Raw genomic sequence first — 19,694 nt, 5'->3', positions numbered from 1 at the left:
TGTTCTAGGGAATTGAACCTGGATCTTTTGGCTTGGCAGGCAAGCATCTTAATTACTAAACCATCTTTCCAGGCCCCCCTCCCCCCGTCTCTCTCTCTCTTGCATGTTCTTTCTCTCTGTATATATACATATATATAGATATGTATATATATAATTATATATATAATGTATATATATATAATATATGTATTATTCATTTGACAGAGAGAAAGGGGGAGAGAGAAAGAGAGAGAGAGAGGGAGGGAGGGAGGGAGAAAATGGGCATGCCAGAGCCTCCAGCTGCTGCAAACGAACTCTAGACGCATGTGCCATCTCATGCATCTGGCCTATGTGGGTCCTGGGGAATCAAACCAGGGTTCTTTGGCTTTTCAGGCAAGTGCCTTAACTGCTAAGCCATCCCTCCAGCTCCCCTCCCCCTGCCTTTTTTTCTTGTTTATTTTTCAAGGTAGGTTCTCATTCTAGCCCAGGCTGATCAAGAATTCACTATATAGTCTCAAGGTGGCCTTGAACTCATGGTAACCCTCCTACCATTGCCTCCGTGAGTGCTGGGATTAAAAGCATGCACCACCAAGCCTGGCTCTTCCTTTTTTAATGAATGTGTGCAATAAGCTTTATTGTATGGGAATCAGAATTACAGTAAAGACAGAAACAGCAGGCAGGCTTAATCGTAAGCAAGAACAGCATCCTGTCAGGAAAGGGTGAGAGCCCAAAAGTGTCGACTCATCTGTGGGCTAAGTTCTGGGGATATAAGTATGTTGGGGCTATCCCTATCTATAATAGAATGTGTCATAAACTGATTGTCTATATAGCAGTAACTTAGAATTCTATTAAAAGAAAGAGAGTTGAACGAGCAGGTGAGCTTGAGTGACAAGTGAACCACAAAAACGTATTAGAAGCAGCCAACTGTACCTGAATTTCCCTAGCTATGATTTTTTCTAGCTGAACAACCCTTTTCTTTCTTTTTTTTTTTTTTTTTTTTTTTTTTATTTCTTTGAGGTAGGGTCTCACTCTGGTCCAGGCTGACCTGGAATTAACTCTGTAGTCTCAGGGTGGCCTTGAACTCAACAGCGATCCTTCTACCTCTGCCTCCCAAGTGCTGGGATTAAAGGCGTGCGCCACCATACCCGGCTGACCAACCCTTTTTTTAAAGAAAATTATTTAGTTTACTTGAGAGAGATAGAAAAAGGTAGACAGTGGGGGATGAAGAGTAGGGATGCACCAGGGCTTCCTACCACTCACTGCAAACAAACTCCAGATGCACATGCCCCTCTGTGCATCTGGTTTTACGTGGGAATTCGGGAATCGAACCCAGGCCATCAGGCTTTACAAATAAGCACCATTAACTCCTGAGCCATCTCTCCAGCCCCTTTTTGCTTTTCTTTTACTTTTTTCTTTTCACCTCTTTGTTTTTAAAATAATTACTCCTTGTAGTTGTATTGCGATTTTCATTTCATTAACTCTTCTTCCACTCAGGAACGACACTGTGCGCTTTGCACTGGATGTCCTGGCTATTCTCACTGTGGTACCAAAAATCCAGCTCCAGTTGGCAGAATCAGTGGATGTATTGGACGAAGGTGGCTCTACTGTTTCCACTGTAGGTAGGTTGCACCTTACCAGTTTTGTTGTTGCTTGATGTAAATTTGTTTTCCTTTGCTGTTAATGCCCACGTACCTAATTTTGAGATAATAGAATAGCAGAGGAGGGGTTCATTGTTTGTTTGTCCCTTATAAGTAGCAGTTTTATAGGAAAGGGTTACAAATAAAACTTGGGGTTTGTGTGTGGTTCAGGTATTTCTGCTATAATGGTACATGTGAATTTCTTGCACTTAGATCTTGCACTAGAAGTTTATGGGAATAATGGGTAAAAGTCTTAGGAATTTTTGTAACTAATGTTACATGTGCAATTCACATGGGTAGTAAATGGAGACCCGGAAAGGAAAGAAGCTTCTATGTGAAGGTCCACTATATTAAGAGTAGTCTGATGAGGTTGTTGGTGAGATGAACAGTGATTGACTGTGGATCTATCTTCAGGCACACCACTGGAGAGAAAGCCTAAAGTTTAGGCACTGGCTTTTTATTTATTTACTTATTTACTTGTGTGTGAGGAAGAAAGAAAGGCGGGGGGGGGGGGGAGGGAAGGAGGGGAGAGAGAATATGGGTGCAACAGGGCCTCTAACTACTGTAAACAACTCCAGACATGTGTCCCACCTTGTGCATCTGGCTTACTTGGGTCCTGGAGAATCGAACCTGGGTCCTTAGGCTTTGCAGTCAAGCAAGTGCCTTAACCACTATGCCATCTCTCCTGTCCTAGGCACTTTTTTTTTTTTTTAAACTATGTCTTGTTATTAAAATTTTTTAAGCTGTGCCTGGTAGTACAGATCTGTAATCCTGGTTATTTAGGAAGCTGAGGTAAGAGGATCACAAGTTCAAAGCCTGTCCAGACTAGAGTGAGTTCAAAGCCACCTTGAGCAACTTAGTTTATCCTTGCCTCAAAATAAAAAAAAAATTAAAAAAGGGCTGGGCATTATCCTCTGACCTTATTTTCTTTTCGGTTAGTGTATTAGGGCATATGGAATAGGGACTCAGGAATGATCAGCTCTTTCATGGTCTGGTCCCAGGGGTTCGAGGTTTGTTTGTTTTTCCTTCTGTTTTTGTTTTCGAGGTAGGATCTCACTCTAGCCCAAGCTAACCTGGAATTCACTATATAGCTTCAGGCTGACCTGGCATTCTGTAGTCCTGGACTGGCCTTGCCTCAAACTTACAGTGATCATCTTATCTCTGTCTTCTGAGTGCTGGGAGTAAAGGCATGCACCACCATGCCTGGCCAGAAAAAAAAAAAAAAAAAACCCAAAAACCAAAAACCCTACTTTTTGGTTAGCATCCTTTTTTTTTTTTAAAAAAAAATTTTTTTTTAAAGTATTTTTATTTATTTATTTATTTATTTATTTGAGGGCGACAGACAGAGAGAGAAAGACAGATAGAGGGAGAGAGAGAGAGTGGGAGCGCCAGGGCTTCCAGCCTCTGCAAACGAACTCCAGACGTGTGCACCCCCTTGTGCATCTGGCTAACGTGGGACCTGGGGAACCGAGCCTCGAACCGGGGTCCTTAGGCTTCACAGGCAAGCGCTTAACTGCTAAGTCATCTCTCCAGCCCTTAAAAAAATTTTTTTGTTTATTTATTTATTTAAGAGTGACAGACAGAGAAAGAGGCAGATAGAGACAGACAGAGAATGGGCGTGCCAGGGCTTCCAGCCACTGCAAACGAACTCCAGATGCGTGCGCCCCCTTGTGCATCTGGCTAACGTGGGCCCTGGGGAATCGAGCCTTGAACCAGGGTCCTTAGGCTTCACAGGCAAGTGCTTAACCACTAAGCCATCTCTCCAGCCCACTAAACCATCTCTCCAGCCCCTTTTTGTTTTTTTTTTTTGAGGTAGTGTCTTACTCTGGCCCAGGATGACCTGGAATTCACTATGTAGTCTCAGGGTGGCCTTAAACTCATGGCGATCCTCCTACCTCTGCCTCCCAAGTGCTTGGATTAAAGGTGTGTGCCATCATGCCTGGCATAGCATACAAATTTTTTATATTTTCTTAACATATGTTATAGTTCCTTACTTCCTCAGTACTGTCCTTCCTGGTTTTGTCTTCTACATTCACGTAATACAAACATGGTTTAGATTCTGAATATGATTTGCAAAAGAGAGAGGTGGATAGAGAGGGAATGGGCATGCCAGGGCCTATAGCCACTGCAAATGAACTTCAGATGCTTGTGCCACCCTGTGCATCTGGCTTACGTGGGTACTGGGGAATTGTACCTGGGGCCTTCGGCTTTGCAGACAAGTGCCATAACTGCTAAGCCATCTCTCTAGTCCCTTTTTCGTTCTTTATTCATTCTTCTGTTGATGGGCAAGTAGGCTGGTTATATTGCTTAGCTATTGTAAATAGTGTAGCAGTAAACATGCATGTGCCAGTATTTCTCTAAAAAACTGACTTTGATCCTCCTAGTTATTTGTTTTATGAGAAATAATATATTTTTTCTTCTTCCTCACAGGTATCAGCATTATTTTGGGAGTGGCTGAGGGTGAGTTTTTTATCCATGATGCTGAAATTCAGAAGTCAGCACTTCAAATTATCATCAATTGTGTGTGTGGTCCAGATAACCGAATATCCAGTATTGGCAAATTTATCTCTGGAACTCCTCGGAGAAAGCTGCCTCAGACCCCCAAGAGTAGTGAGCACACCCTGGCCAAGATGTGGAATGTGGTCCAGTCCAATAATGGCATCAAGGTGCTTCTGTCCTTACTGTCCATCAAGATGCCCATCACAGATGCAGACCAGATCCGGGCCCTGGCCTGCAAAGCCCTTGTGGGCCTGTCTCGCAGTAGTACTGTTCGGCAGATCATCAGCAAACTGCCTCTTTTCAGCAGCTGTCAAATACAGCAGCTGATGAAGGAGCCTGTGCTGCAGGACAAGCGTAGTGATCATGTCAAATTCTGCAAATATGCTGCTGAGCTTATTGAGCGGGTGTCAGGAAAGCCGCTCCTTATTGGGACTGATGTGTCTCTGGCACGACTGCAGAAAGCAGATGTTGTTGCCCAGTCAAGGATCTCCTTCCCTGAGAAAGAACTGCTTCTGTTGATACGAAACCATCTCATTTCTAAAGGGCTTGGAGAGACAGCTACTGTGTTGACAAAAGAGGCTGACCTGCCCATGACTGCTGCCTCTCATTCTTCTGCCTTCACCCCAGTAACTGCTGCTGCTTCTCCTGTCTCCCTTCCTCGGACCCCTCGTATTGCCAATGGTATTGCAACTAGACTGGGCAGCCATGCTACTGTGGGTGCCTCTGCCCCTTCTGTCCCTACAGCCCATCCTCAGCCACGGCCTCCCCAGGGTTCATTAGCTTTGCCTGGCCCATCTTATGCAGGAAACTCCCCTTTGATTGGTAGGATCAGTTTTATCAGAGAGAGGCCATCACCCTGCAATGGCAGGAAAATAAGAGTGTTGCGGCAGAAGTCGGACCATGGCGCCTACAGTCAAAGCCCAGCCATAAAAAAGCAGCTGGATAGACATCTTCCTTCCCCACCTACGCTGGACAGTATCATCACAGAATATCTTAGAGAGCAGCATGCTCGCTGCAAGAACCCAGTTGCTACCTGTCCACCTTTTTCTCTCTTTACTCCTCACCAGTGCCCTGAGCCAAAACAGAGGCGGCAAGCCCCAATAAACTTTACCTCAAGGCTAAACCGCAGGGCATCATTTCCAAAATATGGAGGGGTGGATGGCGGATGCTTTGATAGGCACCTTATCTTTAGCAGGTAAGGAGAGGCTCCCTCCCTGGAAATTATAATGATTCTTCTATTTAAATCAATGTGGGCAGCATTGGAACTGAGAGATCAGTTGAGAAATGTAATTTGCTGGCCTGAAGAATCACTGATTGTCACTTTATGTAGTATGTGAACTATGTAAGTGTGCTACCTTTTGCCAGTCATAATTTCCTTTTGTGATTCTTGGCAGTATATTGAAATACTTTTGTGGTCATCATAACCAGTATGTTTTGTAGAACTTAACCTACAGTTTTGTTTTGTTTTTTTCAATCTAATTTATTTGTGAGAGAAAGAGGCAGGAAGATAGAATGGGCATGCCAGGGCCTCTAGCCACTGCTTACAAACTCTGGGTGCATGTTTCACTTTGTGTGTCTGGTTTATGTGGGTCTTGGGAATTGAGCTTAGGTTCTTAGGCTTTGCAAGTGAGTGCCTTAACCACTGAGTCATCTCTGCAGCCCAACCTACTGTTCTTAATTAAGCTGCTAAACTTGTCTTTGTGCTGGTCCATCTGACCCCTTACAAAGCATACATACAGATCACAGGATTATAGGCTTTACATGGGAGTTTTTGCTGTTTAGATTTGTAAGTGCAAATTCTTTCCTCATTTAAACTTTATACCACTAATGTTTTAGAAGAACTCACTTTTTTTCTTTTTTAAAGTATTTATAATTTGAAACATAATGCTTTTTCTTTTTTCATTTCTTCTAGCAAAACATATTTCCGGGTTGTTATACATTCATTCTTTGTGTCATATACTCTCTCTCTGCTTAGATTTCGTCCCATTTCAGTGTTCCGGGAAGCCAATGAAGACGAGAGTGGCTTCACCTGCTGTGCATTCTCAGCTCGGGAGCGGTTCTTGATGCTTGGCACTTGTACAGGGCAGCTGAAGCTCTACAATGTGTTTAGTGGACAGGAAGAGGCCAGCTATAACTGTCACAACTCAGCCATCACTCATCTTGAACCTTCCAGAGTAAGGGTTCCTTCCCTGGGTCCTCCCAATTGTTCTAGTTAGATTGCTCACCAGAGTAAAGGAGGCTCACCCACTTATTGGCCTTTCTTTTCATAGAGTCCTCAGCTAAAAAGTCCAGCTGAAATTAACTGTATGTAGTGGTACACTCAGGAGGGTTGTAAATTTGAAGCTAATCTGGGCTGCAGAATGACTTCTAGGTCAGCTTGACCTACGTAGTGAGACCTTGTCTCAAGAATAAAAAGAGGGGTCATCTTTTACTTCTTCTCCAACGCCACCACCCTAATGAATACTTAATATTCTCTCTCTTTTTAAAAAATGTTTTATTTATTTATTTCCTAATTTGAGAGAAAGAGAGAGGCAGATGGAGAGAGAGAATGGGCACACCAGGGCCTCCAGTCACTGCATCTGGCTTTATGTGGGTACTGGGGAATCAAACCTGAGTCCTTCAGCTTTATAGGCAAGCACCTTAACCACTAAGCTATCTCTCTAACCCAGTATTCTCTTAACTTTAGTTATTTTCTAATACATTACAGGTACATATACTTAAGTGCTGGTGGCTTCCAAGTATTTCTTGGTTCTAGAGAGTTTATTTTCTTTTTGATCCAGCAGTGACTTTTTTTCCTTTTTTTGAGGTAGGGTCTCACTCTAGCACAGGCTGGCCTGGAATTTACTATGTAGTCTCAGGGTGGCCTTGAACTCTTTTTTTTTCTTCCATTTTTCGAGGTGGGGTCTGCTGACCTGGAATTCACTATGGAGTCTCAGGGTGGCCTCGAACTCACGGCGATCCTCCTACCTCTACCTCCCGAGTTCTGGGATTAAAGGCGTACGCTACCACACCTGGCTTTTTCATATATTTTAGGATACTAATTGTAGACAGCAGCATTTGCATGTGTGTAAACACCTGATTATTCACTTTGGATCTACTTTTAGGATGGGTCCTTGCTGCTGACATCTGCTACTTGGAGCCAGCCTTTGTCTGCACTTTGGGGGATGAAATCAGTATTTGATATGAAGTATGTATTTATTTGCTTTTACAGCCTAGTCTTGTATTTTGTGTTTCATTTGTCCAGTGTATCATTTCTTCATCCAATTTTAAACTGTAAGTATTTTGGAAAAGAGGAATAATGTTAGCTATTGGCAACTTCTTCCTCTCATTTAATGTTCATGTTTTACAAGATTTTATCTTTCTTAATTCCTAGATATTCTTAGAAAGTGTTTGCATTCCCATTATGTACCAGACCCAAGATGGCACATTTACTATTATAGTATGTTTATGTATGACAGTTGCAATGTTTTCTGGGCATATTTCAAAGGCACATGTGCATAGTAACCATTTCTGTAACCATCAAACTCCCCTTAATTATTTGGGGGTGCTTGGGTAGGCTAATGTGCACAGTTGTTTTCTCTTGGGAATCAGGCATTTTCAGGTTAAGGAGGTTGTGTACGAGATTGAGAATTAACTATATTTTCATTGGGATGAAGGGTATGTCCTAAAGGTCTGTCACTTCAGTAGTTTTCTTGTTTGTAGGCATTCCTTCACAGAAGATCACTATGTTGAGTTCAGTAAGCACTCCCAAGATCGGGTTATAGGCACAAAAGGAGACATCGCCCATGTAAGTAATGAAGAATCCACTTCTCCCAAGCTTATTTTACCCATTTGTTCATACTGAAATCTCTTGCTTGCTTGCCTGTCTCCTTCCTTCCTTCCTTCCTTCCTTTCTTTCTTCCCCCCTCCCCCCCTTTTTGGTTTTTCGAGGTAGGGTCTCACTGTAGTGCAGCCTGACCTAGAATTTACTATGTAGTCTCAGGATGGCCTTGAACTCACAGTAATCCTACTACCTCTGCCTCCTGAGTGCTAGGATTAAAGGCGTGCACCAGTATGTCCAGCCATACTGAAGTGTCTTGATCTGCTAATGTGGGAGCCCGAGTCCTGTTCTTAGTGAGCTGGATGCAGTGGCGCATGCTTGTAATCTCAGTAACTCTAGAGACCAAGGCAGGAAAATTGCACGTTCAAAGCAAGGTTGGGCAATTTAGTGAGATCTTTCCTCAGAATAAATTTTAAAGGGTTCAAAGGGGCTGGAGAGATGGCTTAGCAGTTAAGGTGTTTGCCTGCAATGCCTAATGACTCAAGTTCAGTTCCCCACTAACCACGTAAAGCCAGATGCACAAACCCTGGCATGCTTTTTCTTCCTATCTGTCTCTCTTTCTCTGCTTACAAATAAATTAATTTTTTTAAAAAAAGGATCAGAGTAGCTGGGAATGTAGTTCATTGGTAGCATAGTTGTCTAGCATGCTCTAGGCTCAAAGAATAAGAACAAACCAACAAAGTCAGTAAAATTAAAGTAGTTATAAATTATATGGAGAAACTAGATGTTACTTGTAATCCTAGCATTTGGGAGGCTGAGACAGGTTTGTAAGTTTGAGGCTCTACTGGCTACTAGGAAGGCCTTATCTTAGACAAGCAATAAGTAACATGGGAAATGTAACTTAATATGAACTTAACCTGGCAATTTGAGAATTACTAGTAACAAACAGCAGTTTTTTTTTGTTTTTTTTTTTTTTGTTTTTTTTTGAGATTCAGCCTCACTACATATCCTTGCATGGCCTTGAACTTGTTATCCTCTTGGCTCAGCCTCCCAAGTGACAGGATTATGTGCGTGGGCACCATACTTAGCTAAAAGCAGATAATTTTTGAGTTCTTACCAAGTTTAGATGAAATAAGGCCTCTACCTTTTGGAAGCCTTGATGGGAGACAATATAAGAAGTAAACATGGTATGTTAGGTGGTAAGTATTACAGAGTAATGAAAGCAGGGTAAGAGTTAGGAAATACTTGGTAGGGTGAGGGGACTTCTTTTTAATCTAGGGTAGTCACCATCAACTGAATCAGTGATGTTTAAGCAGAGCCCTGAAGAAAATGTGACTTATCATGAAGGTATCTGGGGAAAATGTGTTATAAGGCAGAAAGGAAGGAAGAGAAAAGCTTTAGCTTGGGAGAAGAGAGGAGAAGAGAAGGCCAGTGAGATTATGGAAGGGGCCATATCCTGTAGTTTGGATCTTTGGCTTTTCTCAAGTGAGAAAGGATGCTGGATATGCAATTGTATGTAAATTTCCTAAAGTATTTTTTGTGAGAAAGATAAGAGCACATAATCCAGTTAGGAGGATACTGTGTACAGCTAACATTGGAGAGTAGTGATAGGACTGGGCTCATGTGGGTGATGAGAACCAACTGGGACAAAACCTCAGGGCTGAATTTAGACTCATGAAATTTGAGATCATTTTAGACATCCATTTCATAATGAATTACAAACATAGATTGGGAGTTCAGGAGAAAGGTATTAGATGAGAGATACTACAAATATGAGAGTTACTCACATGGTGATTTTATGCATCTGGCTTGATGTGGGTACTGGTTAATCAAACTTGGGCCATTTGCTTTTGCAAGTAAGTACCTTTAACTGCTGAGGCATCTCTACAGCCCCCACATGGTGATTTTATTTAGAAACATGAACCTAAATGAGATTGTGGGGAACAGAGTGAGAGAATGTGAGAACAGGGCAGTTAAATATGCCAACATTCAAAAGTTGGCAAGTGAGGAGGTGCTTGGAAAGAAGACCAGAGGAGTGACTGTAGAAAATCCAGAAATTCCCTATAAGCCATGGGAAGAGAGTATTTAAAGGGTGGTTTGACCAACAGAAACTTTTGATTAGCTGCATGAGCTGAGAAAGTAAGGGGAAATTGATTTACTAATATGGAGGTTGTTACTAACCATGCCAAGAAGTAGTTTTATACACTTGTGACACAAACATCTGATTAGATTGGGTTGATGAATGGTAAGAAGATTTTTTTTTTTTGAGATAGATTTTTTAAGTATTTTATTTATTTGACAGAGAAAGAGGGAGAGAGAGAAAGAGAAAGAATGGGCGCACCAGGGCCTCCAGCCACTGTAAACGAACTCCAGATACAAGCATCCCCTTGTGTATCTGGCTAATGTGGATCCTGGGGAATTGAACCAGGGTCCTTTGCATTGCAGGCAAACACCTTAACTGCTAAGCCATCCCTCCAGCCCAAGAAGAAATTTTTGAAGTGTTTTTGCTAAAAACCAAAGCACAGAAGTTTAGGGTGAGCTTGGTGAGAATGTAGGGTGATAAAATTAGAGAGGATTTCCCTCTCTCAATTTGTCATATGGAAGTGTTAAAATATATAGAAAATGGAGGGGTTGGGGAGATGGCTCAGTGGTTAAAGACACTTGACTAAGCCGTTTCTCCAGCCTCCATACTCTCTCTTCTTTCCCCCTGCTTTGAACATCACTTAAAAAAAGATAATGAAAATGTTAAAATATATAGAAAACATTGAAGTATATAAAAATTGAAAGAATACTTATTCTCCATACTGTCATTTTAATATTTTGCAATATTTTCTATGTAAATGTGTTTCTGTATCATTTGAAAGAAAGTTGTAAACATCTTCATGACATTTTATCTCTAAGTTTTATAGCATGTGTTCCCTAGTAACAAAGACACTTTATTAATCACAGTTATAAAATTTAAGAAAATTATGGTAATTTCCAAATATTTAATATCAGTTCATACTCAATTTTCTTAATTTTTCCTATGTATTTGGTTTCAGGTTTTTTTTTTTTTTGAACTAGGTTCCAGCCAAGATTGCCATACTGTATTTGGCTCTTAATGTCTTACTAAGGTTTAAAGGCAAGAGCCATTTCTCCAATTTTCATTTCATGGAATTTTGAAGAGATCAGGCTAATTGTCTTGTTCTACGATCTGGATTGTTTCCATGTGCTGTCCGTTTATCTGTTTTTATACCAGAAAAATTTTTATTTTTAACTGATGGGAAAGGTCTGGTCTCTTTATGGGTTGTACCTTGTAGACATCAGAAACTTGAATATGAGAGGGTTAAAATATATATGTACAATGTAAGATTTTTAAGGAGGAAAGGGAATTGCATTGATGGTGTTTCTCCAACAGTATCCTTTGAGGAATATACTGTGGGTAATGATAGATTGACGATCCATGTGGAGAATTCCTCATTTTAATCTTAGAAACATTTTCTATTTGTCAAGAAGTTTTGCTGTTTAAATCTTTAATGCAGTTCAACTTCTCATTTTATTACTCGTGTGAGATGGATTATTCAAACCTGGAATGAGAACCAAAGCACTTTTTTAAATGGGTATGATTTTCCTACTTTCCATACCATGTAATATTAGGACTTTTATAATCTTGAGGGTATTTGGGAAACATGGGAGAGGCATTTTACACAGTTATTTTTAAAATTTGTCAGTGGTCTGATTTTTTCTCTTCCTACCCCTTCTTCTCTAAAGATTTATGATATTCAGACTGGCAACAAGCTGTTGACTCTGTTTAACCCAGATCTTGCCAACAACTACAAGAGGAACTGTGCCACCTTTAATCCTACAGATGATCTTGTCTTAAATGATGGCGTCCTGTGGGATGTCCGCTCTGCACAGGCGATCCACAAGTTCGACAAGTTCAACATGAATATCAGTGGTGTTTTCCATCCAAATGGGCTGGAGGTCATCATCAACACAGAGATTGTATCCTTTACACCCATGTCTTGCTTTCCATTATCTAGTTTGTTATGTGGATGTATTTTAAGTATTGAATTTTGTCTTCAGATGGACATTAAAGAAATCTATACTAATCTTTGCCAGATGTGTAAGAAAAAAATGAGTTGTTATTGTGGGGAAGGGAGCTCATGGTTGTTTTGTTTATATGGGTTTACTACATGATATTTTTAAGGACATCAGTCAATAATAATCATATGTATTAACTTTTGTTTTTTGAGGTAGAGTTTCACTGTAGCTCAGGCTGACCTGAAATGCACTATGTAGTCTTGAACTCAAAGTGATGCTTCTACCTCTGTCTTCTGTATGCTGGGATTAAAGGTGTGTGCCACCATGCCTGGCTGCATTAACTTTTTTAAAAAATAATTTATTTATTTATTTTTACTTATTTATTTGAAAGTGACAGAGAGAGAAAGAGGCAGATAGAGAATGGGTGCGCCAGGACCTCCAGCCACTGCAAACGAACTCCAGACGCATGTGCCCCCTTGTACATCTGGCTAACATGGGTCCTGGGGAATCGAGCCTCCAACCGGGGTCCTGAGGCTTCACAGGCAAGCGCTTAACTGCTAAGCCATCTCTCCCGCCCTGCATTAACTTTTAAAGTATCAATACCTATTAAGGGGAAAAAAGATTGTTCAGAATTTGCATGAGGATCTAGAAGAACTTCTGTGGATTGAGGATGTAGATTTGTGGTAGAATGCTTGTTGAGCATGTGCAAAGCTCTGGGTTCAATCCTCAGCCCTGCTGAGCAGATAACAAAAATATTCATTGGGCATGGTGGTACATGCTTTTTATCTTAGCATTCAGGAGGCTGAGATAGGACCACTGTGATTTTGAGGGCAGCCTAAGACAACATAGTGAATTCCAGGTTAGCCTACCCTACTTCAAAAATAAAAACAAACAAAATTTGATTTTTGTGTAAAATAGTTGTCCTTGACCACTCTGTTCCTAGTGGGACCTTCGAACTTTCCATCTTTTACATACTGTTCCTGCTTTGGATCAGTGTCGTGTGGTGTTCAACCACACGGGGACAGTGATGTATGGAGGTAATTTTTTTTTTTTTTTTTTTTTTATGGAGGTAATTTAATCTTTTCATTCTCTTCCTCATATCGTGCCCTTCACTTAATTGGATACTTTGTTTTTAGAAGTAGCTTTCACTTGTGAAAAATACTTAAAAAATTGTAACAAAAGAAAATAATAGTACAATTGGTTACAAAAGAGAAACTAAACATTTATCTTGATTTAGGGTGAAAGTTAACTAATTTTAAGATGACTAATTTTGCATAGAGGAATTTTCTTACCAGTTCCTATGTTATTATAAACTTAAAAATATTTGTGTTTTCTTGGAGTGTTGTCAAACTTCAACCATAATACATTTTGAGAAAATAAGTGTATTATTTGCCACAATAGGTTCAATATACAAAGAGGATGGATACCTTGAGAGGAACTGACTAAATATAGAGTAAAAATTTATAAGGAAATTGACTAAAATTTTTATTGGCCATTACAACTTTCTGCATTGTAAATGGGTTTTCTGCTTGCTAATAGTGTTTCATTACTCCCCTCCTCCCCCAATAGCAATGTTGCAAGCAGATGATGAAGATGACTTATTGGAAGAGAGGATGAAAAGCCCTTTTGGATCATCCTTCCGAACATTTAATGCCACTGATTACAAACCTATAGGTAAGTATGAAGTTGTAAACATTGATCCTTTTTTTTTTTCCTTCTTCATGTTTTGGTGTTCTTTCTTAGACTCCTCCATTGCGCAAGAGGACTGTAACTTTTTATTGACAAGTAGAGGAGCTATGGAAATATTTATTAACATTCACCTTGAATTCTTATGTCACAGTAGTAATTTAATCTTGAATTTCATCACATTCCATTTTCTAGCAACCATTGATGTCAAGAGGAACATCTTTGACCTGTGTACAGACACCAAAGATTGCTATCTTGCTGTCATTGAGGTAAAGGGGTCTTCACTCTGCTCTTTTTTTAAAAAAAAAAAAAGTATTTATTTTATTTGAGAGAGAGAATGGGGATGCCAGGGTCTCCAGCCACTGCAAATGAACTCCAGGTGCATGTGCGATATTGAACATCTGGCTTAGGTGGATACTGGGGAATCATTCCTGGGTCCTTAGGGTTCATAGGCAAGCGCCTTAACTGCTAAGCCACCTCTTTAGCCTTACGCTTTTGTTTTGATGCTTAAGATAATTTACAAACTATAGTACAGACATTTTATCTGATAAGTAGATAAGTTCTAAAGTCAGTAACATTCTTGATAGTAGGTTATTGATAACCTACTCAGTTGATAGGGCTTGGAAGATACATAGTACCTGAGAAATAGTAATCCCATTAAAAGATTCCTATCTCCTGTTCCCCCACTACCATCCCTTTCTCAGAGAAGTCTGTATCTCTCACCAGAGTTAAGGTTAGCTCGTTCCGGTGATAATGGTTTCTCCTGTACTTACAACCCCCAATGTTTAAGTCTTCTCACCCTTTTTATTTCTCACTTTGTGTCGTAGGTATATCTTTTTAGAGCTAGCTCTAAAAATTTAGATATTGGAAGCTTTGATAGTTATAGGATCCAGGTCATGAGTACGAGACTTGAGGTGTAGATATAAGGGCATTTTGATAACTAACTGCTTCTAATGGACTAGATGTTTTATTCCAGAATCAAGGCAGTATGGACGCTCTGAACATGGATACAGTGTGCCGGCTATATGAAGTAGGCAGGCAGCGCCTTGCAGAGGATGAGGATGAAGAGGAAGACCAGGTCAGTCCATTGATCTTCAGGATTTCTCCGTTAAATAAAGCTTTGTGGAGGTCATGATCTTTTGCTTTTTGCTAGAGGAAATATTTAAGATAAGCCTTTGCCACCTGTTTTCATATTTAGAAGGCCTGTTGTATGTCTAAATTTTAGAAGGTAGAATTTTGGTAGTATGAGATTTTAACCAAGTAAGGTGTGGAGGTGGTACATACCTATCTATAATCTCAGTACTCAGGAAGCTGAGGCATTGTGAGTTTGAGGCCAGCTTGAGCTACATGGTGAGACCCAAAACCACGGTATAGTTGGATGAGGTGGATGCACACCTTTAATCCCAGCATTCCAGAAGCTGAGGTAGGGGCATCACCATGAGTTCAAGGCCAGTCTGAGGCTACAGAGTGAGTTCTAGGTTAGCCAGGGTTAGAACAAAACCCTGCCTTGGGAAAACAGTACCTGATGACCTCTAGTTTCATTTATAAATTGCACTATAGTAATCTCTAATTTTATTTCCTTGTATGTGCTTGGTTACTACCCCATTCTGGCTTTAAAAATAAGGAGTTCCCATAATCTAGTGTTGATGCAAGTCAGAGAAATAGCTTCTAATGGAGATGGATTATAGAAATTGGTTGACTTCTCTAAAGCTTTTTTGTATTCTTTGCAAAGCTTCTTCGCTTCTTTTATGGCATCACCCATTTCCACAGGAATAGAGTAGAATGTGTACAAAGAAAATTTTGATAGTTTTGAGAAATGTAGCCAGGTTTGGTGACACACACCTTTAATCCCAGCTGTAGGAATTAAGAGATAGGAGGATTACTGTGAGTTTGAGGCCAGTCTGAAACTGCATAGTGAATTCCAGGTCAGCCTGGTCTAGAGTAAGACCCTACTTTGAAAAACCAAATAATAAAAAATTTTAAGAAAAGTACACACACACACACACACACACACACACACATATATACACACCCATGTACTTACATACATACATACATGTAGTGGATAGTGGGCTGAGGATATAGCTCAGTAGTTAAAGGCACTTGCTTACAAAGCCTGCTGGCCTGGGTTTGATTCCCCAGTATACAAGTAAAACTAGATGCATAAAGTGACATATGTGTCTGTAGTTTGCAGCAGCAAGAGGCCTTGGCATGCTTGCTCTCTTTCTCCCTTTCTTTTCCCTTACAAACAAAATATGAAAAAAAAGATGCAAGTAGTATTGTATCTTAGTCTTCACTTTTCTTTTTCAACAAATTTAATTTTTGGTCATACTGTGGACATTTGCATATCTGTGTTGGTTCTGAAGAGTTTCTCAAACTTCAGAGCGTTCACAGATCTTTTCTTCTCTTCTAGGCTCCCATTCTTTTTATAAGAATACCCTTTTTAGTTTAGATTTTGTTTTTTTTTTGCAGGTATGTGCTGTACATTTGTATGTGTATGGGTATGCATGTGCATGTGGAGGCATGGCATCTAGTGTCTTCCTCATTTGCTTTCTACCTTTTTTTAAAGAAGTTACTTATTTGTTTGTTTATTTACTTGAGAGAGAGAGAAAAGAAAGTATGGGTGTACCAGAACCTCCTGTTATTGCAGTCAAACTCCAAACACATACTCCACTTTATGCGTCTGGCTTAACGTGGATACTGGGGGATCAAATCATGGACTGTCAGGTTTTACAAGCCAGTGCCTTTAACTATTGAGTCATTGTTTCTACCTTTTTTTTTTTTTCCTTATGGTGATTCTCCTGCCTCTGCCTCTCAAGTGCTGGGATTAAAGGTGTGCGCCACCATACCTGTCCTTTTTTGTGTTTTTTGACGTAGGGTTTCACTCTACTCCAGGCTGACCTGGAATTCACTCTGTGGTCTCAGGATGACCATGAACTCACTGTGATTCTCCTACTTTTGCTTCCCAAGTGCTAGGATTAAAGATGTGCGATTCCACACCTGTCTCCTCCTTTACCTTTTACTCATTTATGTAATTGGTATTTTGGGGGCAGAGTCTCATTGTAGCTCAGGCTGACATAGAACTCATCTAGAGGTACAGGCCAGCCTTAAAATTGCAGTGACCCTCCTACTTCTGCCTCTCAAGTGCTAGGGTTAAAGGTGTGCACCACCACGCCTGGCTACCTTATTTCTTTGAGACAGGGTCCAGACCTCACCAATTTGGCTACATGAGCCAGCCAGCAAGCCCTGGAGATCTTCCTGCCTTTGCTTCCCCAGCACTTGGGCACGTGCTGCTTGGCCTGCTCTTATGTGATTGGAACTCGGGTTCTCATGCACCTCACTTACTGAGCCATCTTCCTAGTCCCTGACATTCTTCTGGGAAGTATTTGTTGCTGAGTGGTAATACAAAGTTGAAATTGAATGAATAGAATTTGACCCTCTTTTGTTAGTGAAGCCAGTAAACTATCTTCCCAGATTTTGAGTTAATTTCTTCTCCCTACCCCCTACTGCAGCATTACTTGTTCTTGGTCCACTTTAAGATTCCAAAGGTATCCTGGGTAAGGAGAGAAGATGAGGGGAACCCTTGATTTGTATTAACCCAGCACCTGCTATCATATTTCTCCACACTTCCTGTTCTTTTTTTTTTTTCCAAGGTTGGTCTCACTCTAGTCCAGGCTGACCTGGAACTCACTATGTAGTCTCAGGGTGGCCTCGGAACTCATAGCTATCCTACCTCTGCTTCCTTAGTGCGCCACCATGCCTGGCTCTTCCTGTTTTGTTTTTGTTTTTTTTTTAAAGTCAGGGTTTCCTGTACTTGAAGCTAACCTTTAACTTGCTATGTAGCAGAGGAGAGGATGACTCTGAACTATTGATCCTCCTGCCTTTACCTCCCAAGTTCTGGGATTACATGGTCGGTGCTACCATGTCCAGGTTATGTGATGTTAGGAATTGAATTTAGGTCCTGCTAGGCAAGCAGTTTACCATCAATTACATCCCATCCTTCTCTCCTACTTTATGATAAATCATGCTTAGTGGTTAGAGGTAATGAAATAGCTATTAGTGTCCTTCCCAAATATCATGTACTTAAATTTAAAAAACAATTTGGGCTGGAGAGATGGCTTAGTGGTTAAGCGCTTACCTGTGAAGCCTAAGGACCCTGGTTTGAGGCTCGATTCCCCAGGACCCATATTAGTCAGATACACAAGGGGGCACACGTGTCTGGAGTTTGTTTACAGACTGCTGGAGGTCCTGGCGCACCCATTCTCTCTCCTCCTCTCTCTGTCACTCTCAAATAAATAAATAAATATTTAAAAGGTTAATTTAAGTCTGGAGAGATGGCTTAGCAGTTAAGGTGCTTGCCTGCAAAGCCAAAGAACCCAGGTTCACTTCCCCAAGACCAACGTAAGCCAGATGCATAAGGTGGTCTAGAGTTCATTTCCAGTGGCTGGAGGCTCTGACTCAACCATTCTGTCTCTCTCTCTTTGCCTCTTTATCTCCTCCCTCAAAAAAAAAAAAGATAATTTTAAAAGGTAATTCTTCATTTTCTCTCTCCTCCCTTCTTTTCCCCACCCCTTCTTTTCCTTCCTTCTCCTCCCCTCCCCTCCCCTCTCCTTCCCTCCCTTTCTTTCATGGTCCTAGGGATTGAACACAGGATCTTAAGCATGCTAAGCACATCCTCAGCCCAATTTAATACTATGACAGAGGGTCTTACTAAGTTGTCTAGGTCAGCCTCTCTCGCAATCTTGCCTCAGAAAGAAAGAAAACATTAATTTTATGATCTTTTTGGTAAAAGTCTTAATAGCATGGGCTAAGGGCCTGCATTTTTATATTTCTTGTAACAGAGCTTAGCACTGACTAATCAAAGGCATTTTGTTAATACTAATTTGAGATGCAGGTGTATGTTTCACCGTTGTGCTTTGCAGGTTATGAGCATATAGTTGTCTAAGCTGAGGCCTTGTTCTCTTCTTTGGGGGGGTCTTTTTCTCTTTAGGGGGCTGCTTGGGACTGAAGCCCAGGCCTTGTACTTTACTGTGCTAAATCCCAAATTCTGAGTTTTTTCAATACTGTATTGCTTTCACTTGAAAGGTGATATACCTGGATCAAAAGTCTCAGACACTCAATCTAAAATCCCTTGTGTCCTGTCTTAGTGGTGTCTGCTGGTTTTGATGGTGTATTCAGACTGGCTGAACATGCTCAGAGATGATTCATAATCTCCAGATACAGGTTTCTGAACACAGTAAGGAAATGAGACCTTTCTGTTTGTGTTTCAAGGTTGGGGTGGGCTTGTGATCACTGGGATCAGAACACAGCATTCCTCAAGGTCAGGATGCTATGGGAACCAGAGGTACTTCCCTTTGTAGGGTGTCCTCATGAGACACTTAACCAATCCTGACTTCCATCTCCTCACTTACACAGGTGAATAGGCTCATGATTATTGGGTTCCATGGGAATATTATTTTATAAAGTACTTAAATGATAGCCTTACTATCATTGTTTTTTTTTTCCTCTTTTTAATTTTCTTTTTAAATGTTTTTTTTCCACAATTTTAAAAAATTTTTTGTTTATTTATTTGAGAGTTACAGGCAGAGAGAGAAAGAGGCAGATAGAGAGAGACAGAATGGATGAGCCAGGGCTTCCAGCCACTGCAAATGAACTCCAGATGCATGCACCCGCTTGTGCATCTGGCTAACGTGGGTCCTGGGGAACTGAACCTCGAACCGGGGTCCTTAGGCTTCACAGGCAAGCACCTAACTGCTAAGCCATCTCTCCAGCCCTTTTTCTCAATTTTTATTAACATTTTCCATGATTATAAAAAATATCTCATGGTAATACCCTCCCTCCACCACCTCCACTTTCCCCTTTGAAATTCTATTCTCCATCATATCCCCTCCCCATCTCAATCATTCTACTTACATCTATACAATACCAACCTATTAAATACCCTCCTCCCTTCCTTTTTCTTCTTTGAGGGTGGGTCTTACTCTAGCTCAGGCTGACCTGGAATTCACTATGTAGTCTCAGAGTGGCCTTGAACTCAAGGGCAATCCTTCTACCTCTGCCTCCCAAGTGTTGGGATTAAAGGCGTGCGCCACCATGCCCGGCTTTCATTG

General features: G+C 40.8%; 1 protein-coding gene across 2 annotated transcripts in view; it reads left to right on the top strand.

Annotated features, from left to right (window-relative positions):
- Positions 1-19,694, top strand: part of Dcaf1 (DDB1 and CUL4 associated factor 1) — an 86,143-nt gene that overhangs the window by 46,766 nt on the left and 19,683 nt on the right. For both annotated transcript variants that reach the window (XM_045136333.1, XM_045136334.1), the window contains exons 13-22: positions 1,474-1,598; positions 4,047-5,310; positions 6,091-6,289; positions 7,220-7,302; positions 7,818-7,902; positions 11,626-11,859; positions 12,842-12,935; positions 13,468-13,572; positions 13,780-13,853; positions 14,561-14,662. In XM_045136333.1, coding sequence (XP_044992268.1) covers positions 1,474-1,598; positions 4,047-5,310; positions 6,091-6,289; positions 7,220-7,302; positions 7,818-7,902; positions 11,626-11,859; positions 12,842-12,935; positions 13,468-13,572; positions 13,780-13,853; positions 14,561-14,662 — 2,365 coding nt within the window. The remainder of the gene's footprint in view (positions 1-1,473; positions 1,599-4,046; positions 5,311-6,090; positions 6,290-7,219; positions 7,303-7,817; positions 7,903-11,625; positions 11,860-12,841; positions 12,936-13,467; positions 13,573-13,779; positions 13,854-14,560; positions 14,663-19,694) is intronic.

The sequence above is a fragment of the Jaculus jaculus genome, chromosome 17 (assembly GCF_020740685.1).
Source record: "Jaculus jaculus isolate mJacJac1 chromosome 17, mJacJac1.mat.Y.cur, whole genome shotgun sequence".
Lineage (NCBI taxonomy): Eukaryota > Metazoa > Chordata > Mammalia > Rodentia > Dipodidae > Jaculus > Jaculus jaculus.
The sequence above is the reverse complement of the archived record's forward strand: the minus strand, read 5'-3'. Positions and strand labels throughout refer to the sequence as shown.